Source organism: Somniosus microcephalus, chromosome 3 (genome assembly GCF_052327205.1).
Source record: "Somniosus microcephalus isolate GS21.2 chromosome 3, FLI_Smic_1.0, whole genome shotgun sequence".
In the NCBI taxonomy this organism is placed as follows: Eukaryota; Metazoa; Chordata; class Chondrichthyes; order Squaliformes; family Somniosidae; genus Somniosus; species Somniosus microcephalus.
In genome coordinates this window covers 187,952,707-187,970,009 of record NC_140989.1, presented here as the reverse complement: position 1 = coordinate 187,970,009, position 17,303 = coordinate 187,952,707, and the positions used below count along the sequence as shown (strand labels likewise).

Below are 17,303 nucleotides of genomic sequence, written 5' to 3'. Positions count from 1 at the left end.
AGCTAATTATCTCTAGTCATTCTCTATTGAATTCTTTTCTATTTTTGCTGTCATTTCAGCTGCCAACTCTCAGAATCCTGTCTGCTGTATAGGTGTTTCAAAACGTATCATAAAAAACGGTTATAACTTATGTATCTATTCTATGCCATTTTTATCGAAGGACTTCCATTCAATTCTAAAATCACCTAGCTGTTTGGAAGCAGACGTCGTGACTCCTTTGCGTTCCAAGTTCAACACAAACACAATGTGATTGCTTGGTGCATCTTTTGATTTCATATCTACCAAGTCTTCTGTTTGTATATTACAACATGTAAATTGAAAACACTTCAACCGAGTGTTTACTTGTTTTCTAGCTATCTCAATGGTTATCCCACAGGCGTTGTGTCTGCTTGTTTCATTTGATGTGATATTATGAAGGCATATGGTTGTTTAATGTTTTAAGTTTCTGTTTCCCGGAGTGTTAGTTTATAACACTTTTTAAACTGGGCAATGGTATTGTTTCTCCCAAACTGGAAACTCCAATGGTTTGCTTCAATAGGGCCATTGTTTTATTGTCAATAACCCATTCCCATTTCAAAAGCTTGTATGGTGTTTACAGCTTGTGTTAACTGATCTTATCTCAAAAGCCTGTTGTCTGTTTGCAGCCTGTGCCGTTGAGGCTTTTAGATTTTTAAACCCAGTTTTCATGTTTTAATAAAGTCAAAATTCCGTTCATAAGATGGTGTATCTCTTGGAATATGGCTATTTCCGTTACAAGCCTAACCTCTGTGGTGGGAAAATTATTGGAAAGAATTCTGAAGGACAGGATAAATCTTCATTTAGAAAGACACCGATTAATCAAGGATAGCCAGCACGGATTTGTTAAGGGAAGGTCGTGTCTGACAAACTTGATTGATTTTTTTTGAGGAGGTAACAAGGAGGGTAGATGAGGGTAGTGCATTTGATGTAGTGTATATGGACTTTAGCCATGCTTTTGATAAGGTTCCACATGGCAGACTGGTCACGAAGTTAAAAGCCCATGGGATCCAGGGCAAAGTGTCAAGTTGAATTCAAAACTGGCCCGGAGACAGGAAGCAGAGAGTAATGGTTGATGGGTGTTTTTGTGACTGGAAGGCTGTTTCCAGTGGGGTGCCGCAGGGCTCAGTACTAGGTCACTTGCTTTTTGTGGTATATATCAATGATCTAGACTTGAATATAGGGGGTATGATTAAGAAGTTTGCAGATGATACTAAAATCAGCTGTGTGGTTGATACTGAAGAAGGAATCTGTAGACTGCAGGGAAATATCAATAAATTGGTCAGGTGGGCAGAACAGTGGCAAATAGCATTCAACCCGGAGAAGTGAGGTAATGCATTTGGGGAGGGCTAACGAGGAAAGGGAATACACATTAAATGGTAGGACACTGAGTAGTGTAGAGGAACAAAGGGACCTTGGAGTGCATGTCCACAGATCCCTGAAGGTAGCAGGCCAGGTAGATAAGGTGGTTAAGAAGGCTTACGGAATGCTTGCCTTTATTAGCCGTGGCATAGAATACAAGAGCAGGGGGGTTATGCTTCATCTGTATAAAACACTAGTTAGGCTTCAGCTGGAGTACTGCATGCAGTTCTGGTCACCACATTACAGGAAAGATGTGAGTGCACTGGAGAGGGTACAGAGGAGATTTACAAGGATGTTGCCAGGAGTAAGGAATCTTAGCTATGAGGAAAGACTGGATAGGCTGGGTCTGTTTTCCTTGGAACGGAGGAGGCTGAGGGGAGACCTTATTGAGGTGTATAAAATTATGAGGGGCATAGATCGAGTGGATAGAAAGGACCTATTTCCCTTAGCAGAGGGATCAAAAACCAGGGGGCACAGATTTAAAGTAATTGGGGAAGGTTTAGAGGGGATTTGAGGGGAAATTTCTTCACCCAGAGGGTTGTCGGGGGTCTGGAACTCACTGCCTGAAAGGGTGGTAGAGGCAGGAACCCTAACCACGTTTAAAAAGTACTTGGATGTGCACTTGGGATGCTCCAACCTGCAGGGCTACGGACCAAGAGCTGGGAAGTGGGATTAGGCAGGCTAGCTCTTTGTTGGCTGGCGAGGACACGATGGGCCGAAATGGCCTCCTCCCGTGCTGTAACTTTCTATGATTCTATGAAAGAACTGGACAGACATTTCAATCATAATTCTTGAACAATTTGTTAATTTTGAATAAAGCAAATTGCAAGTGAGGGTCTTTTTAAGTCATTAACTAAACCACATCAGTCATAATGAAAATCATTAACTGTATAAAAAAGTGAAGAATAGAATATAATAGCATATCTGTTCTTCCTTTGCAGTGCCTAATGAGTCATCCCAAGACATCGTTTTACAAGCTTCCGAATTCACTATGTGTGAATGGTGCAGTGCACCTGTATTACCAGTGCTTTTTCTGCAAGTGACACCTGCTGCTTGCCACAATATACGATCATCTCTCAAAATGAGCAGAGAGAAGAGCTGGTTTGATTCTCAAGGGACCAGTGAGTATAATCCACTGCATTAACAATGATAAAATTGATGAACACAAATGAGCTGCTTGATCTTTTATGTAAAAATAATGAAGACACTCTACTCAAATGCTGCTTTGTCCCCCTCTATCATTGTATCCTAACTCGCACCAAGTCCCGTTCACCCATCACCCCTATGCTCACTGACCTACATTGGCTCCTGGTCCTGCAATGTCTCAATTTTAAAATTCTCATCCTTGTTTTCAAATGCCTCCATGGCCTCCCCCCTCCCTATCTCTCTAACCTCCTCCAGCCCCACAACCCTCCAAGATCTCTGCTCTCCTCCAGTTCTGGCCTCTTGCGCATCCCCGATTATAATCGCTCCACCATTGGTGGCCGTGCCTTCAGCTGCCTAGGCCCTAAGCTCTGCAATTCCCTCCCTAAACCTCTTCGCCTCTCTACCTCTCTTTCCTCCTTTAAGACACTCCTTAAAACCTACCTCTTTGACCAAGCTTTTGGCCATCTGTCCTTATGTGGCTCAGCATCAAATTTTGTTTGATAACGCTCCTGTGAAGCGCCTGCATTAAAGGTGCTATATAAATGCAAGTTGTTGTTGAATTAAGGCCGTTTGCACTTTTTTTGCATGTGTTGGGATTATAGCCATTTTGGAGAAGCTGAATACCCTCTTGCTGATGTTGCTTACCATATCTCTGTCTACCTCAATTAATTTGCTAATCTGAGACATTTTGAGCTTTTCATGGAATCATAATATTACAACCCTGAAGGAGGCCATTTAGCCCATTGTTGTCTGTGCTGGCTCTTGAATGAGTTATCCTATTAATCCCATTTCCTTGCCCTTTATTCCTACTCTTCAACATTTTTCTATTTCAACTATTTATCCACATATCTTCTAAAAACCTATTATGGATTCTGCTTCCACGTTGTTTCTGGTAGAGCATTCTATGTTCTTGCAACCCTCACTTTAAAATAAAAATTTCTCCTAACCCTTCTTTGTTATTTTGGTGATAGAAAATGTATACCTTGTAGTTACTGATTCATAGATTAATGGAAATAGTTTTTTCTTATTTATCTTATCAAAATCCTTCAAATTTAGAACAACTCCATTAGACCTCTTAAGCTTGTCTGCTCTAATGAAAGGCGGTCTAGTTTCTCGGGTCTCTCATCTCTTATATTATCCTAGCGAAACTCCTTTGCCCCCTCTCCATGGCCTAGTTATCCTTCCACTGTTGTCCAGCTCTGGGACTACCCTCGTGTGGTTCCACTCTTATCTATCCACTCCTAGTCAGAAAATCCCTAGCAATGGTTTCTCTTCCTACTCCTACACAATTACCTCTGGATCTGTCCATGGCCTCCTCCTCTTCATCTACATGCTACCCATTGGCGACATCATTCCTAGACATGCGGTCAGCTTCCACAGGTACGCTAATGAAACCCAGCTGTACCCCTCCACACTTCTCTGGACTTCTCCATTGTCTCTGTATTGTCAAACTGAGAAGATGAATATTTGTCAATTCAAGAGGATATAGACAGATTAGTAGATTAGACAAATAGATGTTCGATGCAATTTAATGCAGAGAACTGTTCCTTTAGGTTGGAAAATTGCACGTCACTCCACTATTTAAGAAAGGTGAGAGGGGGAAACCATGGAATTATAGACCGGTTGGCCCAAAGACTCAAATTGAAAATTCTCATCTTTGTGTTTAAATCCCTTCATGGCTTTGTCCCTCCTTTTCTCTGTAACCTCCTCCAGCCTTGCAGTGCTCTCCCCCCAACTCTCGCCTTCCCCCAGTCCCCACTGCCTCTCCTCAGAACCCACCTCTTAGACCAAGCATTTGGTCACCCTTTCTTAATCTCCCCTCGTTTGGCTTGGCATCTATTTTTCCTCAAGCCTCTAAGAAGCATCTTGGTGCATTCTTTATGAAAGGTGCTATATCAACATAGGTTAATTTTATTAACCAATTTCCTAGCCATGCTCAACATTCCCTTAACATCATCAACAGGCCCCCAATGCAGCAATTTATCATGTGCCTTTTGAGAATCAATATACATAACATCCAATGAATTCCCTTCATAATATTGCAGTAACAATGTGGAAAATTGCAGACAGTTCATCTTCGCGAACACCAACGTAGCTATTTTTGCTGACGTAGATGTTGAGCAGCATTTGTGTGTTGTATTTTGCAGCTACTGATGAACGGTACATTGCCCTGATTTTTGAGTCTGTTCCGGATCTTCGAGCGGCTGCTATTTTTGAAAGGATTTTAACTGAAGTTGGCAAAAAGAACAATATACCAAACATTTTTGTCCCCATACCATTTCATGAAGCAAACAGCAGGCTTCTTCTGTTCACACAGAACCTAGAGGAGCTTAACAAGGGGAATCTATTACTCAAGGACAGCAGGGTAAGCATGTTGCTGTAGTACTCTTGAGTGGTTCAGTTCCACTGACGTACTAGTTTTATGGAGGTTTAGGTGCAAAACAATCAAGACTAAACAAACAATGGGGTGTGAAGTCAAATGATGAACCTTGGTTTTTATTTACCTCTGCAGACTTGGGTTTGAGATTAGCACAGACTGACTGACTTTCTTCTTATGGCTTCTTGTGAAAGTAAAAAAACGAGTTGTGCAGGTTTCAATCGGGTCTCTGAAAGACAGAGGTCTGGAACTCTAGATTATGAGAAGTGTTAGGAACAGAAAAGGCAATTTGCCTAACTTGCCAATTTTTAACCTGCATCCCCAGGTTTTTGAACTTTTTATCACTGGGAGCAGTTTGTTCGGCTTAGTTTTGTTACTTCCCTTCATGGTCTTGAAAACTTGAATTCAACCGCCTCAAAGTTTCTCTTATTCCAGGTGGAGGGTGGAAATCCCAATTTTCTTAACCTTTCTCAGAAGTTAAATTACTGATCATTGCAATCTTCTTTATTGCTAGTCTCTCGAGGACTGCCATCCTTCCTGTAATTACATGACCAGAACTACCCAGTACTCATGATGGGGTCTGGCTAAATGCATTTAAGAACGAAAGACTTGGATTTATATGGCGCCTTTCATGACCTCAGGAAATACCAAAGCACTTTACAGCCAATGAAGCACTTTTGAATTGTCGTCACTGTTTAATGTAGGAAAAGCGGCAGCTAATATGCGCACAGCAAGCTCCCACAAACAGTAATGTGATAATGACCAGATAGCCTGTTGTTCATGTTGTTGGCTGAGGGATAAATATTAGCTAGGACACTGGGGAGAACTCTCCTGTTCTTCGAAATAGTGCCATGCGATCTTTTACGTCCACCTGACGGGGCATGAGGGACCTCGGTTTAACGTCTCATCCGAAAGGCGGCACCTCCGACAGTGCAGCACTCCCTCAGTACTGCACTGGAGTGTCGCACAAACTTTAGTGATACCATATGATAACTTAATGCACAACTCCCAAGCAACATTCCCATTAAGCCGCACGGCCGTGCAGCGCTCCAGGGGTCCCGCGCAGCCAGTGAGCCGGATTTTAAATTGGAAAAAAATCACGCATGCATGGACTTTTGAATGGAGAGCACAGCCTGTTAAAGGTGCCGCACAGTCCAAAAAAAAGTTACGGGGAACATTGCTCCGAAGCCATGAATTTCTTGGCTGCTGAAATTAACTGTGCTCCTACTGGAGCAGAAAATTAACAAGAGTTAGCAAGATCAAGCTTCAGTTTTCTTGTGTGGTACACTTGGAATTAATTCTGCCAGTGACAAATTGAGAATGGAAAGAATAAGAGAATTGGAGATACTGTGAGAAATTGGAAGAATAATGGGAATGCTGGAAGAAAACAAGAGATGCTGAGATCACTTGACCTTTTTCCTTGAAAGAGAAAGTAGTTTTAGTGTTGCAGCAGTAAGATGGGCACAGATGAACACCTCCAATTATTCCAAACGCAGGGTACTTTAGGATCACCTCTCATTCTTCTAAACTCCAGAGACTAGAAGCCCATCTATTCAATCTCTTCTCATAGAACAGCCCCCTCATCCCAGGAATCAAGTTAGTGACCTTTCGTTGCACCCCCTCTAAGGCAAGTGCAGCCTTCTATGATGACTAGCCTATAATAAAATATTTAATAGCCTATGATAAAATATCCTACGGCAATATTCAAAGAGGAGCAGGGGAGTTCTTCCGGTGTCCTGGCCAATATTTATCTCTCAACCAACACCTAAAACTGATGTTCTGGTCATTTATTTAATTGCTGTTTTTGGGAGCTTGCTGTGTGCAAATTGGCTTCTGCGTTTCCTACATTACAACAGTGGCTGCACTTCAAAAGTACTTCCTTGGCTGTAAAGTGCTTTGGGATGCCCTGAGGTCGTGAAAGGCACTATATAAATGCCAGTCTTTCTTTCCAAATACAAGGGCTACCCATTGATCTCACTCACGTCACACAGTCCTTTTTAAGAGCATAGTTGTCTGCCTTTGAATCGAATGCATGCCTTTTATATAAAAAAAATACTCCTGGACCAGAGACTTTGAAATCCTGCCATTGGCAGCCATGCACTACCTTGGCAAATGAAGTTCCTTTATGCTGTTTCCCCTGCTCCCTCAGTGGGGCCGCACTGCCCATCATACCCATGCAGTTTATCGGGGCTTTTTTCAGCAATTAGCACATCTCAAGTTAGACCACCGATGTGTTAAAAAGCCTGGGCATGGTGCTAATGGTATTCAGGGTGCAGTGATGCAGAAGTAAGATCTTCTCTTTAGGTTTTGTCGATCTTGCCCTTTACATGAAAGCAGATGGCAAGTATTGCCTTCCCCTGCTCCCCAAGCTAGTGAATGAGTCACTGGATGAGCCAGCAAGTTAACTAAGATTAATGTTAAACCGCATTGGATAATCATTGCATTTTTAAATTCTAATTGGCTCAAATATTATTAATTTCCATTCCTCCTATATATGAAAGGCACTGGGCTCCTCCAAAGATCACATCCTAACTGCATGCTGCCGTGATTGGTTGATGGGAGGTAAAGATGGGCAGTGGATGTCATACGGTTGAGAGGGGACAAGGTCACGTAGTTCTACCTAAAAAATCAGAGTGGGAGAGGCCTTCTGATAATTTTGCTGGGCATGTGATCTTAACTTGTAGAGTATGGAATTGCCCTAATTGAAAGTGTGACTACAAAAACAGCAGAAAGTTACCCCCCACCCCCCCTTCTATTTTCTCCTCTTGCTACATGTCACCTGTGTTTTAAATTTAATTTTATAGGTTGCCCCCAAATACTGTTTGAGGAACACCACCCGTTCAAGTGAAGATGGCTTGGGATCATCCCATACTTCCTTTACAGGTCCTATTGAAAAGTAAGTCTGTTAAATTGAGTGGGAAAATCACAATACTCAAGAGTAAATGTACTTGAAACAAAACTACTGTTTATTTCAAAATGATTGTGTGGGCCAAGCATGCTGTTACACTGGACTTGTAGCTCACTTTATGATTTTGAATTGTGAAGTGTTAGTGTTTTGGAAAGTTAAGAGAAATAAGTTTTTATAAAAATAATTGGCAGTTGACAGCACAGATAGGTGTGGATAAAATGAGTGGAGGTACGTAGGGTTCAAGTCCCCCCACTCCATTCACTTCCCAAGCTCAGTGGTGTTATTGCTAAGAGACTTTAAGCAGAGGCCAAATATTTCCCAATGGAGGAAGGAAAAGCGGAAGAAACCTTAGCAACCGTTGGTTTGCTGGAACCCGCATCCTACTGTGCGCTGCCTGGTCACTGAATTTATTTTTCTTTTCTTTTCCTCCATCTTATCTCCCTTCCTTAAGGTGAATTTTGGGAGAGTTTCTGATGTAAAGCTGACCTGAAGGACTTTTCTCTCTCAACATTTGGATTCCATACAGTGCTTTTAAACAACTAAACTCTGTGCCAAGGAATAGTGTTAATTCTGGATTTAAGTGTTGCACTACCTAGAATGAGAAATTATCTTTATTTGCTGTATATTTCCATCTCTCAAGGAATTGTATAATTCCAAGTGTGATTCTGTTTTTACCAGGTTGATAGTTTACCCACCTCCTCCATCTAAGGGTGGCATATCTGTGACTAATGAAGATCTCTATTGTCTGAAAGAGGGAGAATTCTTGAACGATGTTATCATAGATTTCTATTTAAAGTAAGTAATTTTTAGTATAAATTTCTGCAAGCAGGAACAGGAAATATAAATGACTACATTTAAAGGAGAGACTCTTGGCCTGGGCAACAAGAGGCCTAATGGCCAGTAATGGGTAAAATGATGGAAGCCATTTTATGGAGTAGGGCTGGCCGAATACTTGTATAGCGACAGCTTAGTTTTAAAAAAATCACAGCCAGCATGGATTTAGAAAAGGAAGGTCCTGTTTGACAAACCTCCTCAGTTTTCCTTGTGAACACTATAAATGAAAATCAGCAGTACTCCCTGTTATATGGTTTAGTAGAACTTTCAGAGTGACTTTGGCGACGTCCCACATGACAGACTTTGCTGAGAATCCAAGGTAGAACATGGGGCTGGATAAGAATTTGGGTAGAAAATAGACGGCTCGTGAGAGGTGCAGTTGTCAGATTGTCGGAAGGGAGGAGTTCGACGGAGGAGGTGGTATTGAATGGATAACTGTAAGGGTCAATGCTTGGACCCCTGTTTTTTTTCTAGACCAATTGTAACCTTGTCAAATTTGCAGACAACATTACAGTCGGGACATGGGGTCAGTTAGCAATTTGCAGAAGGATTAGTTATGCAATACAATTGGACAGACAAATGAAAGTTCCATTATGAACTGAATTTTGAGTTTTAAAAATGAGTGGCAGAAGTATAAAGTCAAAGGGTATAGATTTAGCACAGTGAGACTTAAAAAGGGATGAGAGAGAAACAATAGACTCACTTTCAATGTTGACCATCTGGAGCAGCAACTGAAGCAAAACAAGTAGAATATTGGGGCACATGGCAAGAACATTGCAGTATAGGTTTGAAGATTATATGTTTTGCGCAGGCATTTATAATGTCCTGATCATAACTTTGTCCAATTCTGGTTGATTATGGGCATTACAGAGGATGCCGAGAACAAAAATGATCCTGTGTAAATCGGGTTAGCTGTAAGAAAGAGTTGCATAAACTTTATAGAAAGCACCCTACGGTTGTGATATGAAAGTTTTAAATGGCAGAGTGAATCCAGAATATTCGTTTGAAGTTGTGCCAATGACAAAAAAAAAATTGTTGAAAAATACGTTTAAAACCGATATTAGAATATATTTCTTTAAGTGTGATAAAATATTTGGAATCTGCTAGATAAAGCAGTAGAGTTAAATAGCTTAATGCCATTCAAAATGTAATTGAATGCTAGGTTGGATGAACTTTGAGTAGCAGAATGATGAGCTTTGATGTGCCAAATGATAAGGTTCCACCCAAAAGATTATTAGCAAAAATGAGAGTGCATGGAATTGGAGGTAACCTTAGGACATGGGTTGGTAATTGGTTGGGAGGTAGGACACAGAGTAGGGATAAAGGGAACATTCTCCGATTGGCAGGATGTGACAAGTGGTGCTCGCCAGGGATCTGTGCTGGAGTCTCAGCTTTTCACCATATTTATAAATGACTTGGATGAAGGAATACAGAGTTGATTATCCAAGTTTGCAGATGAGGAACAGTAAATTGTGTAGGTGGGAGCAAGAAATTACAAAAAAACAAAGACAGACTGAGTGGACAAAATTGTGGCAGATGCCGTTCAGTGGAGGAAGTGTGAGGTCATCCACTTTAGATCTGAGAAAGACAAATTGGAATATATTCGTAATGGTGAGAGAGACTGGGAGCTGTGGAGGAGCAAAGGGACTTGGGTGTCCAGGTACACACATCACTAAACGTTAGTGCACAGGTACAAAAAAGTAATCAAAAAGGCTAGTGAATGTTGGCCTTTATCTCTAGGGTTGTACAGGTAGAACGTCCCGAATCCGGCAATCTCGGGACCGAGGCCAAGCCGGTTTTAGTGTTTTTCCGGACTTCGGAACATGTTTCTGATGTCCGAAGTCCGGAAATGCCGTGCTCATGTTGCAGTATTTCCAGACTTTAGACATCAGAAACACGTTCCGAAGTCCGGAAATGCCTGGGCACAGGTTGCGCTTTTGGTAAGCCTCCCTCGGTGTCCAGATTCCGGAACATTTTACGGATTCCAGACCCCTGCCACCAATCGTCCCGGAGTCTGGAAGATTCCGGAACTCCGGATTTGGGACGCTCAACCTGTAATACAAAGGGCAGGAAGTTATGCTTCAGTTGTACAGAGCCTTGGTACAGACCTCATCTGGAGTGCTGCATTCAGTTTTGGGCACCGCACCTCAGGAAGGATATATTGGCCTTGGAAGGGGTACAGCGCTGTTTCACCTGTGCCTTAAAGGGTGAAATTATGAGACAGGTTGCATAAATGGTATGTATTCCCTTGAGTTTAGAAGGTTATGGGGTGATCTAACTCAGGTGTTTGAATGAAAATGGAATTGATAGGTTGCAAACGTTCAGGAGTGAAATCAGGAAGCACTTCATGCAAAGGGTAGTGGAAATCTGGAACTCTCTTCTCCCCCCCCCCCCCCCCCCCCACAAAAGGCTATGAAAACTGAGTCAGTTAAAATTTTTAAGACTGAGATTGATAGATTTTTGTTAGTTAAGTATATCAAGGGATATGGATCAAAGGAGGGTAAATGGAGTTGAGGTGCAGATCCATGATCAAATAGAATGGCAGAACAGGCTCAAGGGGCTGAATGGTCTACTTTTTGTTTCTATGTTCCGAATGGTCATTTCTCATCCTCAACTTTATGTTCTTGTCTCCTCTGCCCATTTCATTGCTTTTCCTTCCATTTTGGAGCTGCGTTTAAATCACCTTTTTTTTGTCTTTCTAATGCCTTTTCAAGTGCCTGACTGAGCTGTAAGGTGATGCCTAACAACCTATTACACCCCTTGAGCACTTAACATTCAGAGAGGTGGATGGCAATCCATTTAGCTCCAATAATAAGGTTTACAACGAGCAATACTCCATTTTACGTGATAATTTCCACGAATGCAAGAAACTTTTGTTTTTTTTTACTCTGAATTAATGGGGCTGAATGTTTGTTTATGTTGCTGAGATTATTGAGGTTGTTAGTCAAGGTAACCTATGCACCCTGGTAGGTAAGGAGCTCCAAAACAGACCCCACAACAGGTATCCAGAGGTTCACCACCCCCCCCCCCCGCCCTCATATGCACACTGCGGGACCCCAAGCCATACAACCAGGAAGCTGTCCATCTGCACAGTCCCCACACATCCCAAAAAATAAGGTGCATTCATCAATGCTGGCTTGAAGAAAGAGAGACTTACGTTTATATAACGCTTTTCACGACCACCGAACAACTCAAAAACTTTACAGCCAATTAAATACTTTTGGAGTGTAGTCACTATTGTAATATGGGAAACGAGGCAGCCAATTTGCGCACAGCAAGCTCCCACAAACAACAATGTGATAATGACTAGATAATCTGTTTTTGTTATATTGATTGAGGGATGAATATTGACCAGGACACTGGGGATAACTCCCCTTCTCCTTTTCGAAATAGTGCCATGGGATCTTTTGCATCCACCTGAGAGCGCAGGCAGGTTTAACGTTTCCTCTGAAAGACAGCACCTCCGACAGTGCAGCACTCACTCAGTACTGCACTGGAGTGCCAGCCTAGATTTTGTGCTCAAGTCCCTGGAGTGGGACTTGAACCCACAATCTTCTGACCCGAGGCTTGGTGAAACAATTTCCAGGGATACTCGGGGCATGAAAACAGCAGCGCAAAGCCGCACCGCCAAAAAGGAGGAAAGGAGCGAGAGCTGGAGAGAACAGTTTGAAAGGAGCGAGAGCTGGAGAGGACAGTTTGAAGGAGCGAGAGCTGGAGAGGACAGTTTGAAGGAGCCAGAGCTGGAGAGAACAGTTTGAAGGAGCGAGAGCCGGAGAGAGCAGTTTGAAGGAGCGAGAGCCGGAGAGAACAGTTTGAAAGGAGCGAGAGCCGGAGAGAGCAGTTTGAAGGAGCGAGAGCTGGAGAGAGCAGTTTGAAGGAGCGAGAGCTGGAGAGAGCAGTTTGAAGGAGCGAGAGCTGGAGAGAGCAGTTTGAAGGAGCGAGAGCTGGAGAGAGCAGTTTGAAGGAGCGAGAGCTGGAGAGAGCAGTTTGAAGGAGCGAGAGCTGGAGAGAGCAGTTTGAAGGAGCGAGAGCTGGAGAGAGCAGTTTGAAGGAGCGAGAGCTGGAGAGAGCAGTTTGAAGGAGCGAGAGCTGGAGAGAGCAGTTTGAAGGAGCGAGAGCCGGAGAGGAACCCGGTTACCAGGACGCCAAGTGGGACAGCCAGGGGTAATGTGCAGGCCAGGTGTGTGGAGGAGACACGCAGGCTATTAGAGTCACCAGCGCCATGGAGAGGACATTAAAGAGTCGCTGTCGGCCCAGTAGATGGCATCGGTACCACGGCGGCTGAAGATTGTCGGGCAGAAGTGAGGGAAAGGCGGAGCGAGGCGCGAGCGGACCCTATTGTGATGGCGCCGATGAAGATGGCTGCCGTCCTTGCAGGCTCCGTGCATACCCAGCAGCTAAGTGTCCTTTGCTGCTTGGTGCACTCGGCTCGTTAAGAAAAAAGCATTTCACTGACTGGATTTCACTTGTTGTATTTGGTTATGTGGAGAAATAAAATTGAAATTGAAAACAGCACCAGAGCATCTCCCAACCCACTGACGTCGTCCCACCCAAGAATGCAGAAATCTCTGGATCAAGTGCTAAACCAGCCCCCTACCACAAACTTCCTGGTGCTGTCGCCCATGCGACCCAGCATGAGCTAGCTAATAGAGCCCCAGGACACTGACTTGGTGACAGCGAAAATAAAGTTCAAAGTAAACTCTCTCAAAACCATCCAGAATATGATCGTGGAGATCAACACATTCTGCAATGCAAACAGCCAAACGGAGCACCAGATAAATAATGTGAAAACTCAGGTTTGTGAAAACAAGGCTGAGATAATACCACTGCCAATCCAGATTCAAAATAAACTTGTTTGAAAATTGTCCCCTGTAATAGTCCAATTTTGCAGTGCTTTACTATCATTTTACCCATCTGTAGTAGTGCATAATTCTTGCCACTGGGTGGCACTATCTGAAAACTCTTGAAATGTACAGGAAACTTTGTGCTATCCGGCACCGATGGGACCGAGCTGTTGCCGTTCCCTCAAAACTGCCGGACACTCCAGCGCTAATGTTGAAAGATATGGAAGCTTCTGAGCTCCGTATCTGTCAACAAACCCTGTTGCCAGCTTCTAAACAGTCCAAGCGTCTCTGTAGCTTAGCAACAGCTTCAGCAGAGCTTGACTGTTGAGGAAAAAAGCAACAAGAAGAAAAAAAACCCTAACGAAAACGGCACCTGATTTTTGCCCTGTACTTTGTTTTATACATAAATTGGGTTACTGTCAAATGACTGAAATTGCGCAGTAATTCCAATACTAGGAGGCTTCTTCATTGGTGAATTTGAAAAAAAGTTAAAGAAAGGCTTACATTTATAGAAAGAAAAGAAAGACAGAACTTGCATTTATATAGTGACTTTCACGGCCTCAGGACACCCTAACTGCTTTCCAGCCAATGAAGTACTTTCGAAGTATAGTCACTAATTTACACAATGCCTTCTCAAACATCTCAAAACATTTTACATACACTGAATTGCTTCCTGTAGGCAAATCGGGTGGTCTTTTTACATACAGGTCCCACAAGCAGCAATGAAATTCATGACCTGATCTGTTTTAGCAGTTGGAAGGAATGTTGGCCAAGGCACCAGTTAAATTTTTCAAACATTGCGATGGGATTTTTAACAACCACTTGAGCAACCAGAAAAAGCAGACTATTAATCGGCTTAATATCTCATGCCAAAGACACCCCCTCCGACAGTGCATCACTCCCTCAGTGCTGTACACTAATGTCATTTTAGATTATATGCACAGGTGCTGGAGTGGGACTTTTCTGGCTCACTGGAGTGTGTCAGCCATTGAAGCAAGCGGGGGGAAAAGCTGTCTGTGAAAGAAACTAAATTCTTAAGTAAAAGAAAGCCAGTGGCGCAGATGGCTTCCGGTTGTGACCGATTTCAGTTGCATTGTATGCTTGCCACATTTGGATGTTGAATCTCTTCTAATGCTTGTTTTGGCGAATTCTGCAAACAATCCATGGGCGATCCTTTAGATGCTGCGCACCCATCAACGCGTGTAATGTTTGCTGAGGAATGCAAGCAGCTTCTGATCAAGCTACAAGTCCCCCTCTCTTCTCTTTCTCCCCCCCCCCCCCCCCCCAGGAGGAAAAGCCAAAAAAAAATAGAACTTACAGAAAAGTAAACTTCAAGATTAATCTTTATTTTAGCTATTTGTAGAATTAATAAATATTTCCAACTATATGTGAGGAGATCTAAAATGAGGGAAGAAATGTAGATTGTCTTCTGAAGTCATTTGTTAAATTATCCCATAGGTGCACTTGTCAATTAACTGTATTGGTCAAAGTTATAGAAATATTGTGAGGTGATGATCTTTATCCCAGGACATGACATCAAGAACTGGAAGGCCTGAGTTCCATATTTACACTATTCAGATATCTGGCATGAGAGCATTGTGTGCCGAGGTAACTTTGCCACAAAGAATGAGGATTAAATTGTTAGTTTTTTCATGTTTGGTCCTGACCCATTCTTTGTAACTCTGCAGGTATTTAGTGCTTGAGAAGATCCAACAGCAGGATGCAGATAGAGTGCACATTTTCAGCTCCTTCTTTTACAAGCGCCTGAATCAGCGAGAACGACGGAACATTCCGGAATCTGCCAATCTATCGTAAGCTATTCTAACTGAGAATCAAGAGTTGTGGAACTCTACCCTATAGAAGCAGAAAGTGTGGAATGTGTGAAAAGGGTTTTGTGAAGAAACCCCATGTTCTCCCAAGTTTTCATCATGTCTTTCTCCCCAACCGCGCCCCCCCCCCCCCCCCCCCCCCCGAGGGAAAAAAAGCAAGAGTGGTTTGAGTTGTGCGGCCGACCATCCATTTTGAAGCATTAACTTATCAACAATTTTAGGAATACTTTCAGCTTAATTTGAACAACTTGTGTTTTCCTCTATCCACAGTGGACACTTGAGATCATTTTGAAAAAGCAAAGTGAAATCAGCCATGTGCCCCTTTCATTTTGGAAATATAGTGGATCACTGTGCCTACCCCAAGTGTGACACACATTTCAAAAGTGTCCCTATTACCATCCTCTTAGAAAATAGCTGCACTCAATAACTTTGTATGTGTCCTGTTTACGTGTCTAAGGAACAATTGTGTCTGTGTTGACTCTTAGCTTAAGCAATCCAAAACTCATCACATTGCACTTCTCTCTCCCCGCAGCTGTGTATCTTGCTCTGCTTTAAATATTTATTTGTATATAATTTTCCCTGAAGAGCTGCAATGGTCTCCGCCTCGACACTCCTTGTGATGAGGAATTCCATGGGGCTGGATATTAGCTCGGAGACTGGGGGTGGTGGGGGCGGGGGGGCTGCTTTTGAGGCCGGGAAACCTAGAAGTACGGATTTCCCGAAGGTTTCCCGCCCACAGACAGCCTGATTGGCAGGCTGGCGGCTTGTCCAGTGGGAAATCCTCGAGCACAAGACTGCAGCTGAGCTGGGCTGAGAGCAGGTAAGTCTACCAGGTGGGTGGAAGAGATTTGGGGTGGGGGTTCCGATAGCAGGAGGGTGCAGATGGTGTTCGGGGGGTTGGGGTGATGCAGATAGTGGTCGGGGTGGGGGGGTGCGGTTTACTGGGTAGCTTGTGGGGCCTGGAGGAAACACTCCTGCTCTTCCTGGCCCACAGGTAGTGCTGTAAAGGCATTTACCTCATGGATTCAGCTCTTCTCACCTCCTTTCACCTGTTGGGTTTCCCGAGGCCAGGGAAGCCCGGCTGCCTGTTGTTAAATATAGAATCACACTTAAAATGAAGGCAGGCAGCCTGATTAAAATATTTAAATGACTAATCTGCCTCCTGCGAACGGATTGGCCGCCCGCCCCTTGTTCCACCTCCGTTAAAACCAGAAATGGGAGGGTTCAGTTCCTATTTCAGATTTTTAGCTTTTTGACCTCCCACCCAAACCAAACCCATCTGTTTTTGGAGGTTAAAATCCCCCCCACCCCCCCCCCGTTTCAACTTCTATAACCCCTCTCCTCATTATCTTAGCGATGGTTTTAAATTGATGACCCCTCATCATTTTCTCCAACCAGAGCAAATAGTCTTTTCCTATTCACCTATCAAAATTTTACATAATTTAAGAAATCTGTATTGGATCTCTGCTAAGCCTTCTCCGCTGCTGTGGGAATAGTCCCAGTATCTCAAACCTCTCTTCATAACTATAGTTTCCCATCCCTGGCATCATCCTGGTGTATCTATGCTGTATGCTCTCTCTGGCTTCAATGGCCTTTCTCGAATGGGGTGCCTGAAACTGCACCTAATCCTTTATTGTGGCTTAACCATTGCCGTGTACAAATATATTACTCCCTCTTTACTCTTGTACTTCATGCCCATATTTATAAAACCCCATGGCCCAGAAATTAGGTTCGGGGGCTTGCACGCGCGCCTGCCGTTCTGCTCCCGGGGTGCTTGCAATTCCTGTTTTCAGTTGATTACTCCCGGGCAGCGTCTGACGTCACGCCACCCAGGAGTGCAGCCAGCGCGAAGCCTCGAGCGCGGAGTCTAAGTTAGACACGCCCCTTGAGGTCTCCTTAACATAGGCCACGCCCCCAATTTTTAACACAAGCTGCAAAGCAATTTTACATGCAGAGCAGCATTTTAAATTTTTTTGCATTTTCATTAA

General features: G+C 43.3%; 1 protein-coding gene across 4 annotated transcripts in view; it reads left to right on the top strand.

The window, feature by feature from the left end:
* Positions 1 to 15,322, top strand: part of LOC147121635 (sentrin-specific protease 6-like) — a 153,406-nt gene extending 138,084 nt beyond the window's left edge. For all 4 annotated transcript variants that reach the window (XM_085982046.1, XM_085982049.1, XM_085982047.1 and 1 more), the window contains 5 exons: positions 2,319 to 2,498; positions 4,671 to 4,888; positions 7,705 to 7,796; positions 8,487 to 8,603; positions 15,175 to 15,322. In XM_085982046.1, the coding sequence (XP_085838172.1) occupies positions 2,319 to 2,498; positions 4,671 to 4,888; positions 7,705 to 7,796; positions 8,487 to 8,603; positions 15,175 to 15,301 (734 nt within the window). In that variant the 3' untranslated portion in view covers positions 15,302 to 15,322. The remainder of the gene's footprint in view (positions 1 to 2,318; positions 2,499 to 4,670; positions 4,889 to 7,704; positions 7,797 to 8,486; positions 8,604 to 15,174) is intronic.
* Positions 15,323 to 17,303: the final 1,981 nt, after the last annotated feature.